General features: G+C 43.6%; 3 protein-coding genes across 3 annotated transcripts; 1 reads left to right on the top strand and 2 right to left on the bottom strand.

Annotated features, from left to right (window-relative positions):
• Window positions 1-5,272: 5,272 nt before the first annotated feature.
• LOC113013931 (ribosomal biogenesis protein LAS1L-like) lies at window positions 5,273-7,482 on the top strand. Its single transcript, XM_026155167.1, has one exon. It carries the CDS (start codon window positions 5,488-5,490, stop codon window positions 7,213-7,215), a length of 1,728 nt encoding a protein of 575 aa, XP_026010952.1. The 5' UTR covers window positions 5,273-5,487; the 3' UTR covers window positions 7,216-7,482.
• A 2,948-nt stretch (window positions 7,483-10,430) lies between these two features.
• Window positions 10,431-13,650, bottom strand: LOC113013486 (ninjurin-1). The gene is made up of 2 exons (XM_026154432.1): window positions 12,751-13,650; window positions 10,431-11,325 (listed from the first exon to the last, which is right to left on the bottom strand). The coding sequence occupies exons 1-2, from the start codon at window positions 12,955-12,957 to the stop codon at window positions 11,092-11,094; spliced, it is 441 nt and encodes a 146-aa protein (XP_026010217.1). The 5' UTR covers window positions 12,958-13,650; the 3' UTR covers window positions 10,431-11,091.
• Window positions 13,651-15,796: 2,146 nt separating this feature from the next.
• Window positions 15,797-21,275, bottom strand: haus7 (HAUS augmin-like complex, subunit 7). The gene is made up of 9 exons (XM_026155249.1): window positions 21,096-21,275; window positions 20,292-20,407; window positions 20,146-20,216; window positions 20,008-20,069; window positions 19,703-19,893; window positions 17,968-18,079; window positions 17,634-17,846; window positions 16,213-16,324; window positions 15,797-16,135 (listed from the first exon to the last, which is right to left on the bottom strand). The coding sequence occupies exons 1-9, from the start codon at window positions 21,150-21,152 to the stop codon at window positions 16,074-16,076; spliced, it is 996 nt and encodes a 331-aa protein (XP_026011034.1). The 5' UTR covers window positions 21,153-21,275; the 3' UTR covers window positions 15,797-16,073.
• Window positions 21,276-21,603: the final 328 nt, after the last annotated feature.

The following is a 21,603-nucleotide window of genomic DNA, read 5'->3' as shown; positions in this document are numbered from 1 at the left end:
AATCCGTTAGTGTTATGGAAACAGCAGCAGTGATGATAACTGGTCTGTATGAAGAGGTCAGCCCCAGCAGCTCGCTCTCAGGCTCACTCTGCTCCTCCTGTTTCTGTCCTCTGATCAGATTTGGAGGTGTAACTTTGTGGTAATAGTTGATGATTTGTGTTTCGTGTTGTTTTTTTACAGAGGAGGAAGTTACCTACATCACATACCAGAGTGCAGTGAGTCCTGATTGTCTGCCTACCCCTTTGTTTTTGTGCCAACTCCTCTACTCTGGAAAAAGACAATAATCTTACAATTACTCCTGCTTTCATTTCGACAGGCTACACGTAAGCGCTCTGCCAACATGTGAGTACTGCTATAACCCACACAGAACATCACAAGGCACATTAAAGACACTCATGCAACACGACATCCTGATTAACCTGTTAGCAGAAAAAGAGCAGCAACCTGTTCTGTCGAGACCTGCGAGGCTGAGGTGTTGAGGGTTTATTTAGATCATCACCTGCAAAGTACGTTTACCTTGATTATAATGTGACTCTTTAATGATCTCATGGAGGCCTGTCTTCATTGTCCCCACAAACAACACTAGTGACACTATTTCAGCAGCAAACGCACGGCTGAGGAGAGGTTAGAGCCACGGTGTCCAGCACCAGGCCTCGAGGGTCAGGGTCCTGCAGGTTTCAGATGTGTCCTTGATCCATCACTGCTGATTGAAATGGCTAAATGACCTCCTCAACATGTCTCGAGGTTCTCCAGAGGCCTGGTAATAAACTAATCAGGTGTGCTGACCCAGGGTGAGATCTAAAACCTGCAGGACACCGGCCCTCCAGGCCTGGAGTTGGACATCCCTGGGTTAGAGCATCTGGATGAGGCTCTAATTTAAGATCCTCTCGTCCTCTGAGACAATGATGGATCGATGAAGCCGCTCCGCTGACACGTGCATTTCAAACATGGTGCATGTGTGTGCATGCACAAATGTGGACATGAAACTATAGTGAAGCAGATTAAACAGAACATGAATCTCATAAAAATGATAGTGTGGGTTTGTGGCATTCATGGGTAAACAACATTCACCTTGACTGGCGAGATACTGGTGGTTCTCGATGCACCACTCTCTCTACTAACCATTTAGAAACACCAGTTGAAACCTGCCAACAACCACCAGACTGGTTTACAAACAACTAATACCCAGTTAGCAAACATCGTTCCATTCAGTGTTAACTGCAAAAAGAAGTTAAATGTTGTTTACTTAACTGACAGCACACCGCTCCGGTTGGATAGTCTTAAAGCTGATTATATTGCACCGCCCACATACAACACTGTGCTTTTATTTCCTCTATGAAATTCTCCCAAACTGCACTGGTGTTATCACACCTCATCTGTGTTATGGTCCACACTACCATGGAAGTAAAACTGAAAGGGCAGATTGTTGTTGTTTACCCAGATGTCAGTCAGAACTCTGCAGAGTCACATTTCTTAGTACAGTGTTGTGATTTACACTGTAAGATGATAGGTTGGATTTTCTAGTATTTACACTAACGTTATATTAATCTGTGCAACGTTTTCCTTTATCTCTTGTTGTGTGTACACCAACCAATCGTGTCCTTTGTAACTCACTACACACATGCTATTCAGCCAATCAAATCATTTACATGTGAAAATGGGAGAACTCCAGGAGGTGACGAGGGAAGCAGAGAGATGGTTTACATGTGAAACTCAAACTGCAGCATTTCATTATTTTAACTTGCTGATGCTGATGCAGCTGCCACGGTACTTACTGCCATTTGTTCCACGTGAGGGACTTTATCACGTTCTTGACCTTTGTTTGAGGATATTTTATTTAATTGGACTTGATAACATTTTAATACCCAGCCATCCTTAAACCAAAAAGTGCATGCAGCTAACTACCAGTGCAAATCTGTTATGTGTGTTAATAAAATCCACTGTTCTTGTCAGCTCAGTCATAATGGTGATGACACGTTGATGGTAAACCCTGGGGTAACTTTACCTAAAATGTATCATAAATGTAGTGCAGTGAAACAAACCCAGTGCTGGCTTGAACATTAAGTATTGAACTGTGTGTTTCCTGCACACAGGGTGAAGCGAAGCACTGAGCAACATGGAGTGGAGGGACCAGACGCTGATACAGAGTGAATCCTGCAGTATGAAGCAGTCACATGTTTGAGCTCGTGAGTTTATAGCCGGATCTAACCCACCTCTTCTCCTTTGTGTCTCAGGGCTGCCGTGCAGGTCACCTACAGCTCCACCAATCACACCTCTGTACGATCAGGGGAGCCCACTGGAGACAAGTCCACAGGAAGCCTGTGGAAGATGATTCTGGTGCTGCTGCCTTTAGCTGTGTTATCAGCTGTGTGCTACTACGCCTACGCCTACATCGTGTGATGAACAGTGGAAGTTGTTCATTCGGGAATCATCTTCCTTTGGATGGAAGGATTGTTCCATCGATGTCACATCGAGACTCTATTTTTGAGCTTCACCACTTTTTACTTGGACTCTGCTACAGTAGCTTCAGATTCTGCTGTCCAACTTTAAAGCCAAAGCTTCTAGTGACCAGCCAGTATTGATTTTGTACACCTGTAATACTGTTGAAAATAATACTTATTTATCTGTTACTGGCCTTTGGTGCAGCTCCCCAGTTCATCTTCTGTCTGAAACATCTGTTTTAGCTCCTCTAACATTAAAGCCATCCATTTGTCCTTTTTCTTATCTAATTCAGGGTCAAATGTAATTGTTTTATTACAGTTTTAAGCAGTGTCCTTTTTTATTATTTTCTATTTACCCGAGTTTTGAGATGTACTTAATCATGTAGCATCAGAGAAAGAAAACCGAAGAAGATTCAAAACACCGGACTCACACTGACTCGTTGTGTCCACAGTGAAAGTACACGAGTTGATTACAGCGCTGTGTAACAAGTTTACACCTGCCTCTGTCCAGCTTATCCAAACCTGCTCCATAGGATTTAAAATGTTACTTTGTCCTATAATGACTCAAGAATGAAATGCTGTCTTCCTGCTGTTCTGTAAAGTATCACTCCTAAACAGTGTGCGTCAGTGTAACAGTGTGTAATAACAATAATACAGTTTCTTAAGTCACTGTAAAGCAGAAAGAATTACACTCTTAATAAAATGTCACTGACAAGAAATGTAACGAGGCAAATTATTAAAGGTATTTTTTGTAAAAATAAAAAAAAAGAAAATGTAATGAAGACATTTTACGAGAAACCGTATGTCTGCATAGCTGACATCATTTTTGTTGCCATGTTGAAAGACCTTAGTGATCTAATGTTTCCATGTTCTTCTGGCTAGAAACAGCAGCAGGCTAAGAATGACAGTAACGTGGATTCTGTGTTATGGTCAATGAGCTGGACTGTTACTGGAATGTCTCAGCAGATGGGATGCTGCGCTAACACACTGACCACGATGTGGTTTAAAGTACTGTGTACCAGCACACCCTGCTTGGGCCCTTCTGGATCTGAAAAATGAAGCCAAATTAAGAAATGCCAAAAAACTGCAGGACCTCTAAGTGCTGCTTAGAGGTCTGCAAACATGCAAACGCGTTTTAACGTCCAGCTGTATAGCATAAAAAGCATGTTTGCAAACCATTTTGGCCTGTGTTAATAGTTTTGATCTTTATTTAAAAAGAGAGAGTAGGGTCATTTCTTTTAATCTTTCCTCCACCTGATTAATTGAATTAGGGTACGGCTGCTGTGATAGGTGTCCCAGCCTTCTCACTGTGTGCACACTGCTGGGGCCTGGTGGACTATTTTTACTGAACTGTACCCATAAAACTATGGTCTGCTGTATGGTACAGACCACTGGGGAGTAAAAAGCTCACCAACACTCATGGTATTAGTCCAGGGGTCTCCTACTCCAGTCCTCGAGGGCCGGTGTCCTGCAGGTTTTAGATCTCACCCTTGGTCACCACACCTGAATCCAATGATTGTTTCATTCCCAGGCCTCCGGAGAACTTCAGGACAAGTTGAGGAGGTCATTTAGCCTTTAAATCAGCTGTGTTGGATCAAGGACACATCTAAAACCTGCAGGACACCGGTCCTCGAGGCCTGGAGTTCCCAACCACAGCGTTCTGCTCTACAAGCCACCTCAGCCTTTTGTCTACTGCCTCTGAAAGATGGCGCCATTGAGCCAGTAAACTTCTACAGATACATGAATAATAAATACATTGCATCATGTCAGTGCATTAATGAGCCGCTCACGTTCAAACAAATCACAGAGCAGCGTTTAATGCTATGTGAGCACAACTATGACTTTATTTAGTTAATATTGTATTTAATGTTTACCTCCAATGAAGAATACACATAACGAGCAAGTTGTTTCTCTATCAGAACACCCGCCATTATCCAAACCGACCTCGGGTTCTTCTTCGTGGGTTTTATTGGCGGTTGTCAAACAGCGACCGTGTGCATTACCGCCATCCTTCGGCGTGACGTGAGGACCAGGGGAAAGCCACTCAGGAATGTCGGCTGATGTTTACACGGGGTGCTGTTCCTGACAGTCCTCAAGGGATTTATGTCTCTTACCAAAGTCAAACTAGACATCTTTTCTTTGATATTTTATCCTATAAATCAATACGCTGTTAATCCAGCTGCCCTCGGAGAAAGAAAACAAAAATCAAAGGCTATCAGATAAATTAGTCTGTCTGAGAAAATGCAATATAGCCTGATATCGTTCATTTCTTCAGTTCTTTTACAGTATATCAATAAGATCCACTTTAACTTTCACTTTACTGGGGCTTTGCATCAGTCACTTTTTCCCAACTTCATATTTCTGACAGCGTCATCAAACATGTTCTGTGGTTTCATCTTCTCCACAACTGCATTTCCCCTCACGGTGGGTTCTTATCATAAATAATGTGCCAAAACGTTATTACCTGCCTGTTTTCACAGTGGGTAGTTGTTGGTAGGACTGCGTGAGCAGGGCAACAGAAGCTTTGACCTTTGGGGTCCCTGTATGGGCCTACAAAATTATTCTGGATGGGTTTTCTAAAACCTGCCGTGGTCCGGTTCCTTAATAACATTTCTTTTAGTCAAGTCATATCATGAAAGCAACAATAGCCTGAAATGTCCAAATGAATGCGATGCAAGAAAAAAGTGCAGTGTCTAAAACTAAACAGCGTGAATTTATAGAGTATGTAAATAAACTGTGATCATCACCATAGCCAAAGAAAGCTCGTTTATGACCAGCATCATGTAAATAAGCGCTCTGTAGAACCATCGCTCCATCCTCCAATCCAGCAGGAGGCGTCAGCGTGCCCGCAGGGTGAACGTCAGCCGCAAACGAAGCCGAAGAAAACGTTAGCGTCATTTCCTGGATACTGTGCGAGAAGCGACGGTAAAACTCGAAGCTCTGAACGCGGTCCTGTGTCATATAAATCTGCGAGTGGTCTCTGCGTGAGGCGAGCGGCTTTTTCCCGGTGAGTGAGAGATTGAGCGTGAGGTCCGGAGCGCGCACAATGAAGAAAAAGGGCTCTGAGAAAAAACGCCATGTGGTAGCCTGGCTTAACAAAGCGGAGTGGGATCAGGTTCGGGACTACCTTTACTCGATGGACTCCTCTCTGCAGAGGTTTGCGTTAGAGAGGATATCGGCTTGGAAGGCCAGGTGCGCTAATAGTTTTCCTGTGGCCGTGGACTGCACAGCGGACCTCGTGCGCTGCCAGGTGCGGGACCGGTCCGGACAGCTTACCGGAGATGACTTGACCCTGATGTACGGGACGGCCCTGGTAAGATTTGTTAATCTTATCACGGAGCGCCAGCAGGGAAGAACAGCCCGGCCGCTGAGGCGACTGGCTGGAAACTTGAACATCCCCGAGTGGGTGGTGAATCTGAGGCACGAAATCACGCATCGGACGCTTCCTTCTTTGAAATGGTGCCGAAAGGGGTGTAAGGTGGTCCTGGAGTGGCTCCAGCAGGAGTTTTGGTCCAGACAGCTGGGAGGAGCCCCCGATGAGCGCTGGGACTTGCAGTCGGATGGCGAGGATGAGGAAGCGGACGTCAAGCGCCAGGAAGATGAGCTCGTTGCCAGGCAGAAAGAAGTGGATGCCTACAGAAACGCTCGGGAGCTGCTGATCTCTTATGAGAAGGACCAGTACCAAGCTTTTGATGCTGGGTCTCCTGAAGACAAGAAGAGCTTGTGGCAGGCCCCCTTAGCAGACATGAGTTGGTTGCTGGGTGAGATCAAGCAGTTTGCACTGGAGTCCAGTGAGCTGTTGATTGATGTGCTGCTGGAAGACGGTTTTCTTGTTCCTACCATGGAGCAGCTGGAAACATTAGGCTGTGCAACCTCTGACAGTGCCAGTCCCACTGAGCCCAGAGTCCCACAAACCTTCCTGCGCTTTTGGCTGCCCCTGCTAAAGATGCTTAACTCTCCGTCTTTCATTCACCTCTTCCTGGAGAAGCTCTTTGTGGAACTGAAGCTGCTCAGCGAAGAGCCCAACAGTCACAGGTGTTTCTATATTTCTGCATGGATTTCAGAAGTCCTCCTCTGCAACAACAACAAATTTGAATATCATTTTGAGACAAAGTTGCAGAAGAAAGCCAGAACGAAGGACAGGATTTTCATCAACCGCATCCAGCTGAGGTGGCAGCAGCTTCTCTCTGCATGTCTGGATGCCCCCTGCATCAGCACACCTCACCTGATCCAGCTAGTCCTGGATGACATGGAGCATCCCCCCCCTCAGGAAACCAGAGAGAAGCTGTTCCAGCTCTGCTCCATCTACACACAGACAGAGCGCTCAGAGGCCAGCACACCTCTGCAGCAGAAGCAGCAGCAGCCCATATATACTGTGAGGATGCTGCTGGACCAGATGCAACACTCCCGGCAGGACGCCCGTCCCTTGCATTCCTCACCAATGGACTCGGAGAGAAGTGAGGAGCGCAAATGGGCAGACGTGCAGGCTGAAAGAGCACTTGCCCTCAGAGGTTCTCCGTGGCAGGTGTGCACTGATAATGTCACATGGAAGAACTACGCCCTTGGTAAAGTTCCTGGACAGTCGGACGACCCGTCGTGCCTCATGGTGGACAATTATTCGATAATGACTGTGTTTGACCAGCCAGTGGAGCTGGAGAGCAGCGCGACACGTAGCAGCATCCCCGGGGCCTCGGCTCCAGCCCGGCCAGCTGAGGGCCTCCTCTGGAGCAACAGCGAGCTCAACAAACTGAAATGTGGACTGAAGCTTTTTTAAGTCTCATTCCAGCCTCCGCTGACTCTTGTTGTGCTAGAAGCAGTTTTGAAGCAAAAATACAATGTTCAGAAGACAAAATGTTGTGGGAGCTTTAACCATGAGCACAGTGCAGGTTCAGCAGTTGTGATTGTTTCTGTCCAGTCGAGCTCGTTAACTAAACATGTTGGCAGAAGCAGAAATAAAACTTTCAGAAGACAAAATGTTCTGATTTAACAAAACGAGGTGTTTGATTACTCTGTGTCTTCAAATAAACCATGCTCTTTGCAAGTGTGTGACATTTAATAGACCAAACAATACATCCGAATCCTGAAAACTGATCATCTGATGAACTGACACTGAAAATATGTCGTAGTTGTGGTCATTTGGGCCAGGTGGAAGCCTTTATGTTCTTTGTGTATATTATTAGTAGGTGGCAGAGAAAAACGTTTAACACATTCTCTGCATGCTGGAAAGTGAAATAAAGAGTTTATTAATCCCTGCGGAAATTCTGTGGTTACAGTCGCTCCGAGTCAATAAGAGCAGTAACACTGAACAAAATTAAATAACACAATACATTACACAGTTACAAAATATAAGGTGTAGCTGTAATATATATAAATAGCTCCATTATAAATGTCCAAAATATTGCAGAGGAGAAATATATATCATTGGCATTTTAGGCTAAACTGTAACAAATTGTTATTTTCACCGTAGAACAAAAGTGTGTGTCGTGCATTAGATGGAGGAGCTGTGCAGGGAGGTATCCACAGCCAGGAATGATTTCCTGTGTCGTTCACTGGTGCATTCTGGGTAATCTCAGTCTCACAGACCGTCCCACTCCACAGCCTCTCACTTCCGGCCTTCATAGTATTCATACAGGTACTGTATAGTTTGGTCAGTTCAAATCAGATTTAGCGCTGACTGTGCTGTGAGCACAGTGCAGGTTGAGCTTCTGATATGAAGAGTCTGTTGATTTTGTTTCCATACAGCTGATCAGAGTTAGTTTAACCCAAGGTCGTTCACTAAAACAACATGTCAACCCCCAACGTGTTAAAAAAAATAATGCTTTTTTGCCATTAAATTCTATTGCATGCCATTGATCACGCAGATTTAATGGACATTAACTGGAATCAGAGAAACCTTATTCGTCGTAGAGCAGCAAATATACAACAAACTCATAAACAATTAGTGTAGAAGCAGAGACATTGTTAGATAAATATTAAGCTGACTTGATGAATACAGAGATGTAGGTATGAATATAAATAAGGACAAGCATGTGTGCAAATATATGTTGTGGTGTATAAAAGTGACGGTGCACTGAGGTGAATGAAGTCTTTACCTGTGCCCTTGTTCTTCTCTTTTGTGGAACTGCCCCAAATGATTTGTGTTATGGCTCTTCACAACAATTGTACTTTCCTTTAAACATGATTTTAGAATAGAATTAGATTCTAAAAAATAATTCTAGGAAATCTTTAAGCTGAAGCGTGTCGTTCTTCTGCTACTTCTTATCTCTGGGAATGTTAAACCACATCATATCCATCTTGGTCGCTTATGTTCCATGATGGATATGCTCCGTGAATGGGCACATTGGACTGGTTAAACAAATGTATTACAAGTAGGCTTATAAGTATTGATGGCTATAATGTATATAGGACAGCTCAACCCAAAAAAGGTGGAGGTACTGCAATATTTGTCAAAAGCAAGTTCCATGTAAACGTCCTGTTCTGAGTCAGTGAGTCAGCAATCTGACCTTTTGGCCCTCGAGGCCTCCAAACGTTTGCACATCATAGTTGATTTTGCTATAGAACACCCTCAGGTGTTAGTGATGCTGTGCACTCTTCAACGAAGCTTTTATCTGATTTGAAAGTTAACAAAATACTTCTTATGTGAGACTTGAATTGTAACTGGCTACATCCAGTCTGAAATGAATTCAAAGCTGCTGTAACTCGTTGATATTGGCCTAGGTTCAAATGTCTAGTAATATTACAAATGTTCCACATAAATACACGGCTGCATCAGTGTTTGCAAATGACAATAGAATAGAATAGAGTAGAATAGCCTTTTACTGTCCTTGTACATGCAAAATTCCATGATAGGTGCTGCACGCTGATTGTGCAGCAGTAAAATATAAACAGTAAGACAGCAGGAATGAATATGGAGTAAAATATGTCACATTTATGCGTCGTGACATCCAGTTTTGTGGGACTGCGTGCACTGAAGTGACCAAAGTATTGCGAGCGTCCTGCATCACCGTGTTTTCTCGTGTTCCTGCGCTGTAATTTACCTTCAATTCAATTCAATTTTATTTATACAGCGCCAAATCACAAAAGCAGTCTCCTCAAGGTGCTTTATATTGTACAGTAGACCCTACAATAATAGATACAGAAAAAAACCAACAATCACATGACCCCCTATGAGCAAGCACTTTGGCGACAGTGGGAAGGAAAAACTCCCTTTTAACAGGAAGAAACCTCCGTCAGAACCAGGCTCAGGGAAGGGCGGGGCCATCTGCTGCGACCGGTTGGGGTGAGAGAAGGAAGACAGGATAAAGACATGCTGTGGAAGAGAGACTGAGGTTAATAACAAGCATGATTCAGTGCAGAGAGGTCTGTTAATACATAGTGAGTGAGAAAGGTGACTGGAAAGAAAAAACTCAATGCATCATGGGAATCCCCGGCAGCCTACATCTATTGCAGCATAACTAAGGGAGGATTCAGGGTCACCTGGTCCAGCCCTAACTATATGCTTTAGCAAAAAGGAAAGTTTTAAGCCTAATCTTAAAAGTAGAGATAGTGTCTGTCTCCTGAATCCAAACTGGAAGCTGGTTCCACAGAAGAGGGGCCTGAAAACTGAAGGCTCTGCCTCCCATTCTACTTTTAAATACTCTAGGAACAACAAGTAGGCCTGCAGTGCGAGAGCGAAGTGCTCTAATAGGGTGATATGGTACTACAAGATCATTAAGATAAGATGGGGCCTGATTATTTAAGACCTTGTATGTGAGGAGCAGGAGTTTGAATTCTGGATTTAACAGGGAGCCAATGAAGGGAAGCCAAAACAGGAGAAATCTGTTCTCTCTTTCTAGTCCCTGTCAGGACTCTTGCTGCAGCATTTTGGATTAACTGAAGGCTTTTCAGCGAGTTTTTAGGACATCCTGATAATAATGAATTACAGTAGTTCAGCCTGGAACTAATAAATGCATGAACTAGTTTTCAGCGTCACTTCTTCCTTTCATTAAAATCACAATCAATCTGAGATTCACATCCTCTTGTCATTTTTTCACTACGCAGAAGAGAGACCCCCCAAACTTATCCTGCTCTTTAAAAAGTCACGAAGAAACTTCAATCAGTTCTTTAGCAGCAATCATCATTTACTTTGTCCCACACTGCAGCCTCTCCGTCACAGCTGACCAGGTGCAAAGTCAGCTGAGGAAGAGGAAAACCAGGAAGGCCACGGGTCCGGATGGAATCAGCTCCAGACTATTGAGGGACTGTGCAGATCAACTCTGTGAGGTTACCACATCCATCTTTAACCTCAGTCTGAGCCTGGAGAGGGGCTGTCACACTCTATAATGCAGCTCAACATTCTTTGATCATCTTACTCACCAGCTTGTTTGTTTACTGCACATTTAATATATAGCTCTGTGCATTGTTACCTGTATATACGAACTTCAGTTGCTTATGTATATAGGAACAGTTTGTGTCTTCCTTTTATATTTTATATTGCCCCTGCTATAAGAACTGTAACACCCACATTTCTCATCCGTGGGATAATAAAGGTTTATTCTATTCTTTTCTATTCTAAAAATACTTTGAAAGTATTTTTCACTCAAACTGGAATAACACAGAGAGAAGCACAGCTGTTCTTTAAGCCATTTTCATTCAGACAAAGTCAATGATGTCACTTGCCAATGAAGACGAGCAGCAGCCCCACTATGACCTGTAACGCGGAGGACAGGGTCAGCAGCATGATGAGGGGGACATAGAAACGATACTGCGGACCCACATAAAGGATGGTCTTCAGCTGAGACGAGTTGGCCATGAGCAAGGCCACGTCCAACATGCTCTGAGCCGCACGCTTCTTAGTGGCGTAGTGATTCATGTCAATCGGTCGGAGTGCTTTTCTAGGCTGGGCCTGTGAGAGGACAGGTTAGGTACGAGAGCAGGAACACAAATGCAAAGTCAAATAACTTTTCACAATGTTTCTCTCTTTAACAGTGTGACGTCTCTGCACACGTGTCCACGCTTTTTTCCACACACGTTTAGTTACCTGTCCCTGGGGTGTGGCATTAAGGACAAAGGTAGGAGTGGCAGAATAACATATGTTGACTCACCTGAGCTAACATGGGCTAACATGCAAAGAGGTGTGGTTTTCTACATACCTGCCAACTTATCACATGAAAACATGTATGTGCGGAGAACAATTGAACTGGTCCTGTGTCTGAGCTGATAAATCCAGGTGACCGCCGCCATGTATCTCAGAAATACTGTGAGAAAGTTTCAACCAGCTGAGACATTTACTTAAGTCCAGCTGTGTAGCACAAGGGTGTGAGACGTCACACCGGGGTGCAGCCCTGTCTCAGCCCCAAAGCTATCGTTCAGCTCTCTGTACAGCTGATCAGTGGAACAGACACTGGAGAGGGGTCGTTCCTATTTTCTCTCCCTGTTATCATGGACTTTAATAGCATAATGATGAAGTGACACTGAACTGAATCATTAATCTTTTTGTTTTTTGTGACTTTGTCATTCTGATTGTTCTTCGAGGTTGATGTGATGTCAGGGATTAGTGCTGCATGCTCAAACATCCAAGTAAATCCCAAAAGGTTGGTTGTGTTCACCTGGACGTTCTCAGTTTTCATCACTGTACAGGTTATCTTTGTTATAGCATAGCCTGCACATGCCTGACGTGGATCTGAGCATTAAGAGAACACATAGTTACTTTCAGCTACTTTAAAGCAGGTTCAGAATGCCCATCGCTAGCTTCACCACATAAATAAATCAGGAATAACAAAAGCCAAAGACATTAAGACGACACACAGCCCCAGCCTTTGTTAAATTTATTGGTAGGATTAAAAGAGACTTCTTAAGATCACATCAAATACCTTAATTTTATTATTGAATCACAGTTCAACATGATCCTTATTTATCTCATGCTGGGCCTTTGTGTTCATCGAAGGTCAAAAATGAGCTGTTTTAGCCTTTTTGATCCACCTTTCTTTTGGCTCCTCAGAAACAGAAATGTAGAACATCATGTGTGTGAGACTAAAGTCCTGCTAGAAAGAAGCTACACCTGGTTCTATGAAAAAGCCCCATGTCTAAATGACCGGTGGGGAGAGAGCCACAGCTTTACTTTTGCTTCAGAAGTTTGGTCAGTTTGCCCCAAGACAGGATAAAAAATTTGTTTTTCCCCACACAAGCTATAATTCCATATACAATTCTGCCGTTACCTTCAGTAACAGCTTCATGATGTGCCGACTCAAACTGGACAAACTTTAGGCATTTCAGCTACGAGCACCGTGGCCCCCGAGGGCAGAGAGGACAAGACAGGCTTGATGCTTACCTCTATGTCGCCCAGTTTATTTAGAGCCATGTCCTCTGCATTAAGCGTGTGCTCTGCCATTCTTCTTCCTGCTGCTGGAGTCTGTGCTGTACTGGCTGCAGAAAGACTCGAGGCTGGAGACAGGATCAAGTCTGGCTGCTCCTCCTGTAGGATTGTTAAGCAACTCCCACTGCATGCCTCTCTGTCACTTTCCAACACTCGTGTCATTCATAATACAAGAACTTTGAGCCCTTTAACTGAAGTATCTCATCTTTCTCAAATGTCTTGTCTTTTAATATCACTGTACACAAATCAACACGAATCAGTGTGCCGGCCTGCCTGCAGCAATGAGAAGAATTATACGTCCTTTACTGAGGTGCTCTGTTGGGTTCACAAGGGATTTTTTTATCCTTTTGTTCCCATTATGATGGATTCAGACCAGTTTAAAGTTTAAAACCTAAAAACTGTCTATTTCTGTGATTAGAAAAGTTTCAACATTTCACCAAAAGTGAAGAGTTCAGCTGTTTTTAGGTCTCTTTAACCATAATAACATTTCTCTGCTCCTGATTTTAGATTTTTATTTATTAGACTGTGTTCCAATCTCATACTGGGTGTACGAGCTGGACAGACTGGTTTAGCTCCCCTCTGCTTTTGTTTCAGCCAGTGTCTTTGGAAAGGCTCCCCTTGTAAACAGGGTGGATGAGATAGCTGCTCCCTGTCACATGAAGCAGGCTGAGTAGAACTGTGTGAAATAGAGTGGCTGTTGGTCTGAAGGCTGAATATTTGAATCACACCACTGTACATGAGCTTGAAGCCATATATATACATGAGATATAAAACAAGGATAAGTTGAGCTTACGTTTATGTAATAAACCTTTGAACTAGAGCTGGGCGATAGAACGATAACGATATGTATCGTGATATAACTTTTTCTCGATAGAAAAGTTAAACTATCGCGATAGACCTCGCCGCTCTTGTCCTCTTAAAAAAAAAAAGAAAAAAAAAAGAACAGCCAATCCAAATTAAGTAGCCCAGAGCCGAACCAATCACAGCCGCAGCGTCACGTCACGTGACTTGTTACGTACAGCACAAGTGCCAAGCCGCACATGTGTATTTGTTTGGGAAGCAGCCAGCCACCATACGGTCCGGGTAATGGAGGAAATGAGTGTGCCGACTAGAAAAAAAATCAACCGAGCGTGACCGAAGGTTACCGAAGAGAAAACAGATGATGGTTCCAATGCCGGAGAGATTGTCGAACGGAAGAGCCAAAGAAGTTCCGTAGTGTGAAGGTATTTCGGCTATTTCAAGTCTGACAAAAAACAGAGTAGCGTGCACTGTAAATTGTGCCGAAAGCAAGTCTGGAAATGCAATAAACTGGTGCATGCTCAGGCTACGTCCACACGTACCCGGGTATTTTTGAAAACGCAGATTTTTCTATGCGTTTGCACCTTTCGTCCACACGTAAACGGCGTTTTTGGTCACTGAAAACGAAGATTTTTAAAAACTCCGGCCAGGGTGGACATTTTTGAAAACTCCGTTTTTGCATTTACGTGTGGACTAGAAAAACGGAGAAAACGCAGCGTCAAAGGTGTGCGCATTTTTTGACGTCACACTGTGCGCCACGTTATTGTTTCGGTGAAATGAATTTCTACAATACTGTTAATTCTACTCTCTGCAGTGTTTAAATGCTTACATATACACAGTTACTGTCCCTCCACACATACGACTCGGTTCTGCTTCTGTGCCCCAGCTTTGTTTACTTTTTCCCACCGAGGCTTCTAGACTTCTGATTGGCCAACATTTCTGCACGGTTAGGAATCTAGCGCCACCTGCTGCTTTGGCATGTTCATAGCACCGTTTTCCTTCATTTCTGCCTTTATGTGTGGACGGGATTATTTTTTAAAACGAAAACGGAAAATCTCCGTTTTCAAAAATACCCGTGTACGTGTGGACGTAGCTTCAGTCTCTGACTGGAAGCGCTAATTCGTCATTCGGCTTTTGTCAGACTAAAGTAACTGTTAAAACTGTTTGAAAAGCTCAGCTATACAACAAGGAGAGATTGAGAATTTCCTTTTAGTTCTCAGTTTATTTGATATTGACAAAAGTTAGTCAGTTTTGTCTGTTCTTCTGTAAAACAAACTAAGATTTATTTTTAGAATTAATATTTTGTTTCTAAGTGGAATTGACAATTTAGTCTGTTTCGTTTGTTCTATTTTGAAACTTAAACGCTTTAGCGGCTGCCTTTTGTGTAGTTTGCAATATTTGCCTTTATTTATCTGAAAAAGTCTCATGTTCCTTAAGTACATCTACCCTGTTGAACTTATTATGGGAAATAAACATTTAAATAAAAACAAGCTGCTGATTATTTCCCATTTTACTTGTGAGCAACAGCACATTTAAATCTTACAAATATAGTTATTTGGCTTATATCGTGATAGATATCGTTATCGCCTGAAATGAAAAAAAATATCGTGATATGAAAAAATCTTATATCGCCCAGCTCTACTTTGAACTACTGTTAATAATTGTGGCGTGATAAACAATGTTTTCATTTGTTTTTTTAACATGTAGTCGAGTGTTTAACAAAATATAGAACAATAAATGTGAATTTCACAGTACTCAGTTACAGATTAGGAGAGTAGATTTCTAATTGAATAGCAGTATATATGACCCAGATACTGATGACCCCTCATTCTTCCATGTTTGTTACTCTCTGAGCACCTAGACTGTGCCCTTGTTCTCTGGGGCGACTTCAGCTTTGGACTAATGAAGACGTGAACAAGCTCAACACAGCAGGAACTCGACTGTCCACAAGTTATACTGTATTTATACTGTACTTTGTTACCCTGTATTTATACATGTGTAATGACGAAGTTGAATCCTAATAATCAGACAGTACATGAGTGATTTTGGTCTTTGCGACGCATGGCGCTTCCTTCACGCCAACTGTAGGGAACATACTCTCTTCCCACTCTGGTCTGGAGTACTTCCCAGCACGGCTGCAGTGAGATGTGATGTGACCACTGAGTGTAAAATGGTCAGTTTCAGTAATCATCATGAAACAAAGAAGCATAGCAACATGTTTAATGTCATCACTGATTTCTCCAAAAAAACGATGTAAAAACTCTCGACTCACCAACAGTGACACTTTCTGTTTCACACAACAACATGTCAGTCATGCTCAGATTAAACAGGGTGTCTGACTGCAGTGACCACACACACGTCTGTCCCTTACACGTCTGTCCCTTACACCTCTGTGAAACACGTCCAAGCTGTGTTGTCTCCGTCTTAACACCACCAGAGCCTCCTCAGTGAATCTGATGAGTGCATCCCTCTGAATGACGTTATGAACTAAGCTGAGACAGAAAGCCTCCAATTCGCCCGATAACCTTCTCCAGTTGATCAGCTAGTGGAGAAAAAAAGAGGAAACAAATAATAAACAATATGTAAGAAACTCTAAATATGAGTGTTAAACTGACTTACGTAACGTGTGCTTCTCTCCTCGGCTCCAGTAGTGAGGCTGCGTTTGAAGCTGCTTCACCTCCTCGCTCACCGACTCAGAAGCTTCTGACACTTCCTTCAGCATTTCCAGCTCCTGACAGACGCACACACCAGAGGACAGAACACGTCACTATGTTCCTGTCCTACGAGCAGTGTCAGTTACACTGACCTGCTATCAGGCCTGCAAACAGTCCGGACTAAATGAAGGTTCAGACTAACTGTTTCAGAGACGTTTGGTGGGATAGATTCAACACCTCTGTGAAACACGTCCAAGGTATCTGCTGCCACTACAACAACCCTGAATAAGCCATTAGTATGCAAAGCTATAGGACCTGAAGAGGTTTCAGGTCAGACCAGGCTGTACAGCCGCCTGTGTCTGCACACCTTCCCATCAACGTGGCACCAACTGCTGGGTTATAAAAACAGAATGATCAAAACACCATTCAGTTTAAGGAGGAGGAAAATAATTTAGCTACAGAAACAGGTTTTTGTTTCTGGCTGTAAATGTATTATTTTTAACCGTGTCTTCACTTAGATCATCAGTGTCTATAGAAAAAGAACAGCTGGAAGCTAATATCTGAGTCTGTGACCGGAGTTTGGGAAAAGCTTCACGGCAGCCCTCTGACTGACAGCAGGTAGATCCCAGGTACTACTGAGACGAAACAAAAGAGCAGAGTGTGGGCATGAAAAACGAGAACAGACGCTGTGAAATGCAGGAATTCAAACAGTAACAAAACTAAAAGGGGAGTGTATGAGGTGCAGTCACACTCCCAGAATTAAGACACAACTCCATTTCCCTTCCCACTGTTGCCAAAGTCCTTGCTCATAGGGCCGGGGTGGGCAACTCCAGGCCTCGAGGGCCGGTGTCCTGCATGTTCTAGATGTGTCCTTGATCCAACACAGCTGATTGAAATGGCTAAATGACCTCCTCAACATGTCCTAAAGTCCTCCAGAGGCCTGATGAACTAATCATGTGATTCAGGTGTGGTGACCCAGGGTGAGATCTAAAGCCTGCAGGACGCCGGCCCTCGAGGACTAACGTTCCCTACTCCTGTCATAGGGGGTCATATGATTGTTGGGTTGCTCGGTCAAGTTCATGGTAAAGAAGTTTGAGTGTGTGCAAATTGCTATCGTAAAAACTGAAGCAGCAAACTTTGTGAAAACTAATATTTGTGGGTTTCTCAAAACATTTGGCCACGTCTGTAAATAAGAAGGTAAATGATTTGCTTTGCTTTCCCTCCACCAAACTCCAAACTTGGTCAACTGAGACTTTCCTCATTTGCTAATATTTAGTCAATGATTTAAGGGCAGCCCTAGAATGATTTAATGTGGAAGTCTCTGGAACTGTGGGTGTCCAAATGACACAGGTGTGACTTTAACAGAGTGGGCTTATTTGTGAGTACCGTGTTGCAGGCCAGCAGCAGCTGTTGGACCCTCTGGAAGACTTCTGTCTCTGAGCTGAAGCTGGGGGGGTCTCTGCTGCAGTAAACTCTCAGGTCTGTCTCATAAACATGGCTGAAGGTGGCCATCAGTTGCTGGAGGTCAGACGCTGCTACACGCAGTGAGCTTGGAGAGAAGGCGGGAGGACTCTGGGCCTCGCTGTTCAGGAATACACACTGAGGGGACGAAGCAAACGGCATGCTTTACCACCATGACAGTCGCACATGTCAAACAAGATGTTTGAGCTTTCTGTTGGTGCTTTAATAAAACAGTTTCCCTTTTTTTCCCTTGTCAGACCTTTGACTGCAGCTGCTCCAGTGCTGATTGCGTCGCCTGTAGAAGGGCAACAATATCTCCATTTTCTTCTCTGTTTGGCTTATAAGATGACTTTGTGTTCTTCCACAGAGCCCTATGAGGTACAGAAAAGAAGTCAGAGAGGCTTCTCACCTACAAACCAAATCAGAAAGAGTTGGGACAGTTTGGAAAACAAATTAAAAAAAAAGGAAAGTAGTGATTTCTAAATTTCCTTTGACTCGTGTTTCATTGCAGAGAATATGAACACAAAATATTTCATGTTTTGTCCTTTTCTGTCATTCAGACCTGCAACACATTCCAAAAAAGGTTGGGACAGGAGCAATTTAGGACTCGTAATCACGTAAATTGGTTAAATATTGATCTGATTGGAAACAGGTGACGTCTAAGCAGCATCTGAGAAAGGTCTAGTCCTTTCTTGGAGTCTCTAGGGGCAAAGATGGGCCGAGGAGAAGCAGTTTGCAACAAATACGAGACAAAATGTTTAAAGACAATGTTCCTCAAAGAAAGATAGGAAGAGATTTGGATATTTCACCTTCAACAGTGCATAATAGAATTAAAGGATTCAAGGAATCTGGAGGAATTTCAGTGCATAAAAGGACAAGGGCGCAAGCGCAAGCTGAACAACCGCTCCGATCCGATCCCTCACTGCATCAAGAACCGTCATTCATCCATAAGCGATATCACCGCATGGGCTCAGGACCGCTTTGGAAAACCTTTGTCAAGTACCACAGTATGTAGTTACATCCACAAATGGCAGTTAAAACTGTACTGAGCCAAAGGGAAGCCGTGTGTTAACAGAAGTGCCGTGGACTTCTCTGGGCTCACAGGCATCTGGGATGAACCACGTCACAGTGGAAACGTACACTGTGATCACATCAATAATTTCATATCAATTGGGTGGCAGTGGCTCAGGCGGTAGAGCAGGTCATCTACTGATCGGAAGGTTGATGGTTCAATTCCTGGCTTCCCCTAGTCTGCGTGCCAAATATCCTTGGGCAAGATACTAACCCCAAATTGCTCTCCGATGCATCCATCAGCGTGTGAATGTTAGTTAGAAAGCACTCAGAAAATGTGCTTGTGTGAATACACAAGTTGTTTGCAGCACTTTGATTGCTCAGAAGAGTAGAAAAGAACCAGTCCGTTCACCATCAATCACTGTTTTTTGGGAGAAATGGATGCTGTGTGCTCCGGACCAAAGAACAAAGTTACAAAGTCCTGCCTGCAGTCCTGACAGGTCTCCAGTCCAGAATGTGTGGTGACAACAAAGACCCCGTACTGTTGCCCAGCTTAAGACTTGTTTGCAGGAAGAAATGGGACAAAATGACACCTGAATCACTTCATCGCTCGGTGTCCTCAGTCTCTAAACGTCTTTTAAGTGACAACATTACAAAGCAGTACATGCTTTACTGTTCCAACTGCTTTTAAAATGTGTCGGAAGAACCAAAACTGGAATATGTGTTTATTTTGAAAACAACAATAAAATTCATGAAGAACACATTAAATAATGTGCTGTTGTACTGTTTTCAATATAATACAGGTCAAAGATCATTTAACGAAGCACTGTTTCAGTTTGATTTTACTTTAACACACATCCCAAGTTCTTCTGATTTGTGGTTGTACAACAGCACACAATGAATTCGATTAGGATTCACCAAGCATCCATGAACGAGTCTTTCAGCAATGTGTGTAAGAAGAGATCATCAGACAGCAAACATACTTGATGTGTGTAGGCCAAGGGTCAAATGCAGGACTTAGCGTCTGTGTGAGGTGCGGCAGATTCTCAGCACCAAAGAACTCCTTCAGCAGCAGCTCTCCATCAGCTGTGTGCCCAGCAGACTTCACGCAGCCTGGGACGAAAGCTAAAAGCTGCTCCAGAAACTGAAGTTGCCGCCGCGGACTTGCATCACCCTTCAGAGATTAAACACAGAACCATGGATGTGTGATTACTGTTTGTGTTTATTGTGATACTGCATGTCTGTATGTGTGAATCAATAACATCACTAATTGAATACAAACTCTCACCCTAATCAGGTCCACATCAGATGCTCGGCATAGCAAAAGTTCCTGCCCAAGAACAGCCATATCTGCTTGGACATAAACCACCACAGTTAGTGTCAAGCAGCAAAAACATCTGGTGGACTCTGTGCACAGCTACGTTACCTTTAGTCAGAACATCAGGCTCCTTGGATCTCACTGACATCGGCTTTGAACTGGTGAAGCTTGGGCTGATACTGTGAAGTGAACACACGGCCGAGTTCATAATGATGAACAGATTATTTGTGGTACAGGAGCAGAGCTTCTCCTACCTGCTGCAGATCCACGCTAGTATGTCCGTGCGGTGCTGTGAGGGGGCGCACAGCAGCTGCAGCATACTGTCTGCTTCCTGCAGGTACAGACCTTCAACCAAGGGGCAGGACGCAGCCTCAACACGCACACACACGCACACACACGACAACAGAGTCACATCAAGGCAAAGGAAAAGAGTCATGACCAAAGGCACAGCGGATCTGTGGCTCCAGCAGTACTGTTTCTATTCGACCGCATGAGGCAGCAGTCAAAAGACCAAGAAGAAAGGACGCAGCAGGAAAACCACTGTAAAAATATTCATGTAAAACAAGTCCAACATTGTACCGAAGCCAAATCAGCTACACAGTCCCTTAGAACAGCGGTTCCCAACCTTTTTCGCGCCACAGACCGGTTTATTTATGCCCGACAATATTTTCATGGACCGGCCTTTAAAGTGTCGCGGATAAATACAACATAATAAAACTAGTACCGGTACCGAAAAAAAGAAAATGTATTCATAACACACATGAAAAGACCAAGGAAAACCGAGTAAACGATAAAAACGATGACAAAATAATGCTGAAAACCGATAAAAACTATACATTTCACACCTGAGCCTCAACTCTCGCGGCCCGGTACCAAACGACTCACGGACCGATACCGGTCCGAGACCCGGGGGCTGGGGACCGCCGCCTTAGAAAACATCACTAATCATTTCAGTGCATTAATGAGCCGCTCACGTTCAAACAAATCACAGAGCAGCGTTTAATGCTATGTGAGCACAACTATGACTTTATTTAGTTAATATTGTATTTAATGTTTACCTCCAATGAAGAATATACATGACGAGCAAGTTGTTTCTCTATCAGAACACCCGCCATTATCCAAACCGACCTCGGGTTCTTCTTCGTGGATTTTATTGGCGGTTGTCAAACAGCGACCGTGTGCATTACCGCCATCCTTCGGCGTGACGTGAGGACCAGAGGAAAGCCACTCAGGAATGTCGGCTGATGTTTACACGGGGTGCTGTTCCTGACAGTCCTCAAGGGATTTATGTCTCTTACCAAAGTCAAACTAGACATCTTTTCTTTGATATTTTATCCTATAAATCAATACGCTGTTAATCCAGCTGCCCTCGGAGAAAGAAAACAAAAATCAAAGGCTATCAGATAAATTAGTCTGTCTGAGAAAATGCAATATAGCCTGATATCGTTCATTTCTTCAGTTCTTTTACAGTATATCAATAAGATCCACTTTAACTTTCACTTTACTGGGGCTTTGCATCAGTCACTTTTTCCCAACTTCATATTTCTGACAGCGTCATCAAACATG

This window comes from Astatotilapia calliptera, chromosome 20, assembly GCF_900246225.1.
Source record: "Astatotilapia calliptera chromosome 20, fAstCal1.2, whole genome shotgun sequence".
Lineage (NCBI taxonomy): Eukaryota > Metazoa > Chordata > Actinopteri > Cichliformes > Cichlidae > Astatotilapia > Astatotilapia calliptera.
This window is presented reverse-complemented; position numbering and strand designations above follow the sequence as displayed.

Bases quoted from the DNA above. Each gene is read 5' to 3' on its own strand.
- LOC113013931 (XM_026155167.1), top strand. From the start codon at position 5,488: ATGAAGAAAAAGGGCTCTGAGAAAAAACGCCATGTGGTAGCCTGGCTT.
- LOC113013486 (XM_026154432.1), bottom strand. From the start codon at position 12,957: ATGACACGAGTGTTGGAAAGTGACAGAGAGGCATGCAGTGGGAGTTGC. The intron at 11,326-12,750 runs GTAAGCATCAAG...GTCCTCTCACAG, and splicing joins ATAAACTGGGCGACATAGAG to GCCCAGCCTAGAAAAGCACT.
- haus7 (XM_026155249.1), bottom strand. From the start codon at position 21,152: ATGGCGGGTGTTCTGATAGAGAAACAACTTGCTCGTCATGTATATTCT. The intron at 18,080-19,702 runs GTATGTTTGCTG...TGTACCTCATAG, and splicing joins CCTTGGCCTACACACATCAA to GGCTCTGTGGAAGAACACAA. The intron at 16,136-16,212 runs GTAAGTCAGTTT...TTTCTCCACTAG, and splicing joins AGGAGAGAAGCACACGTTAC to CTGATCAACTGGAGAAGGTT.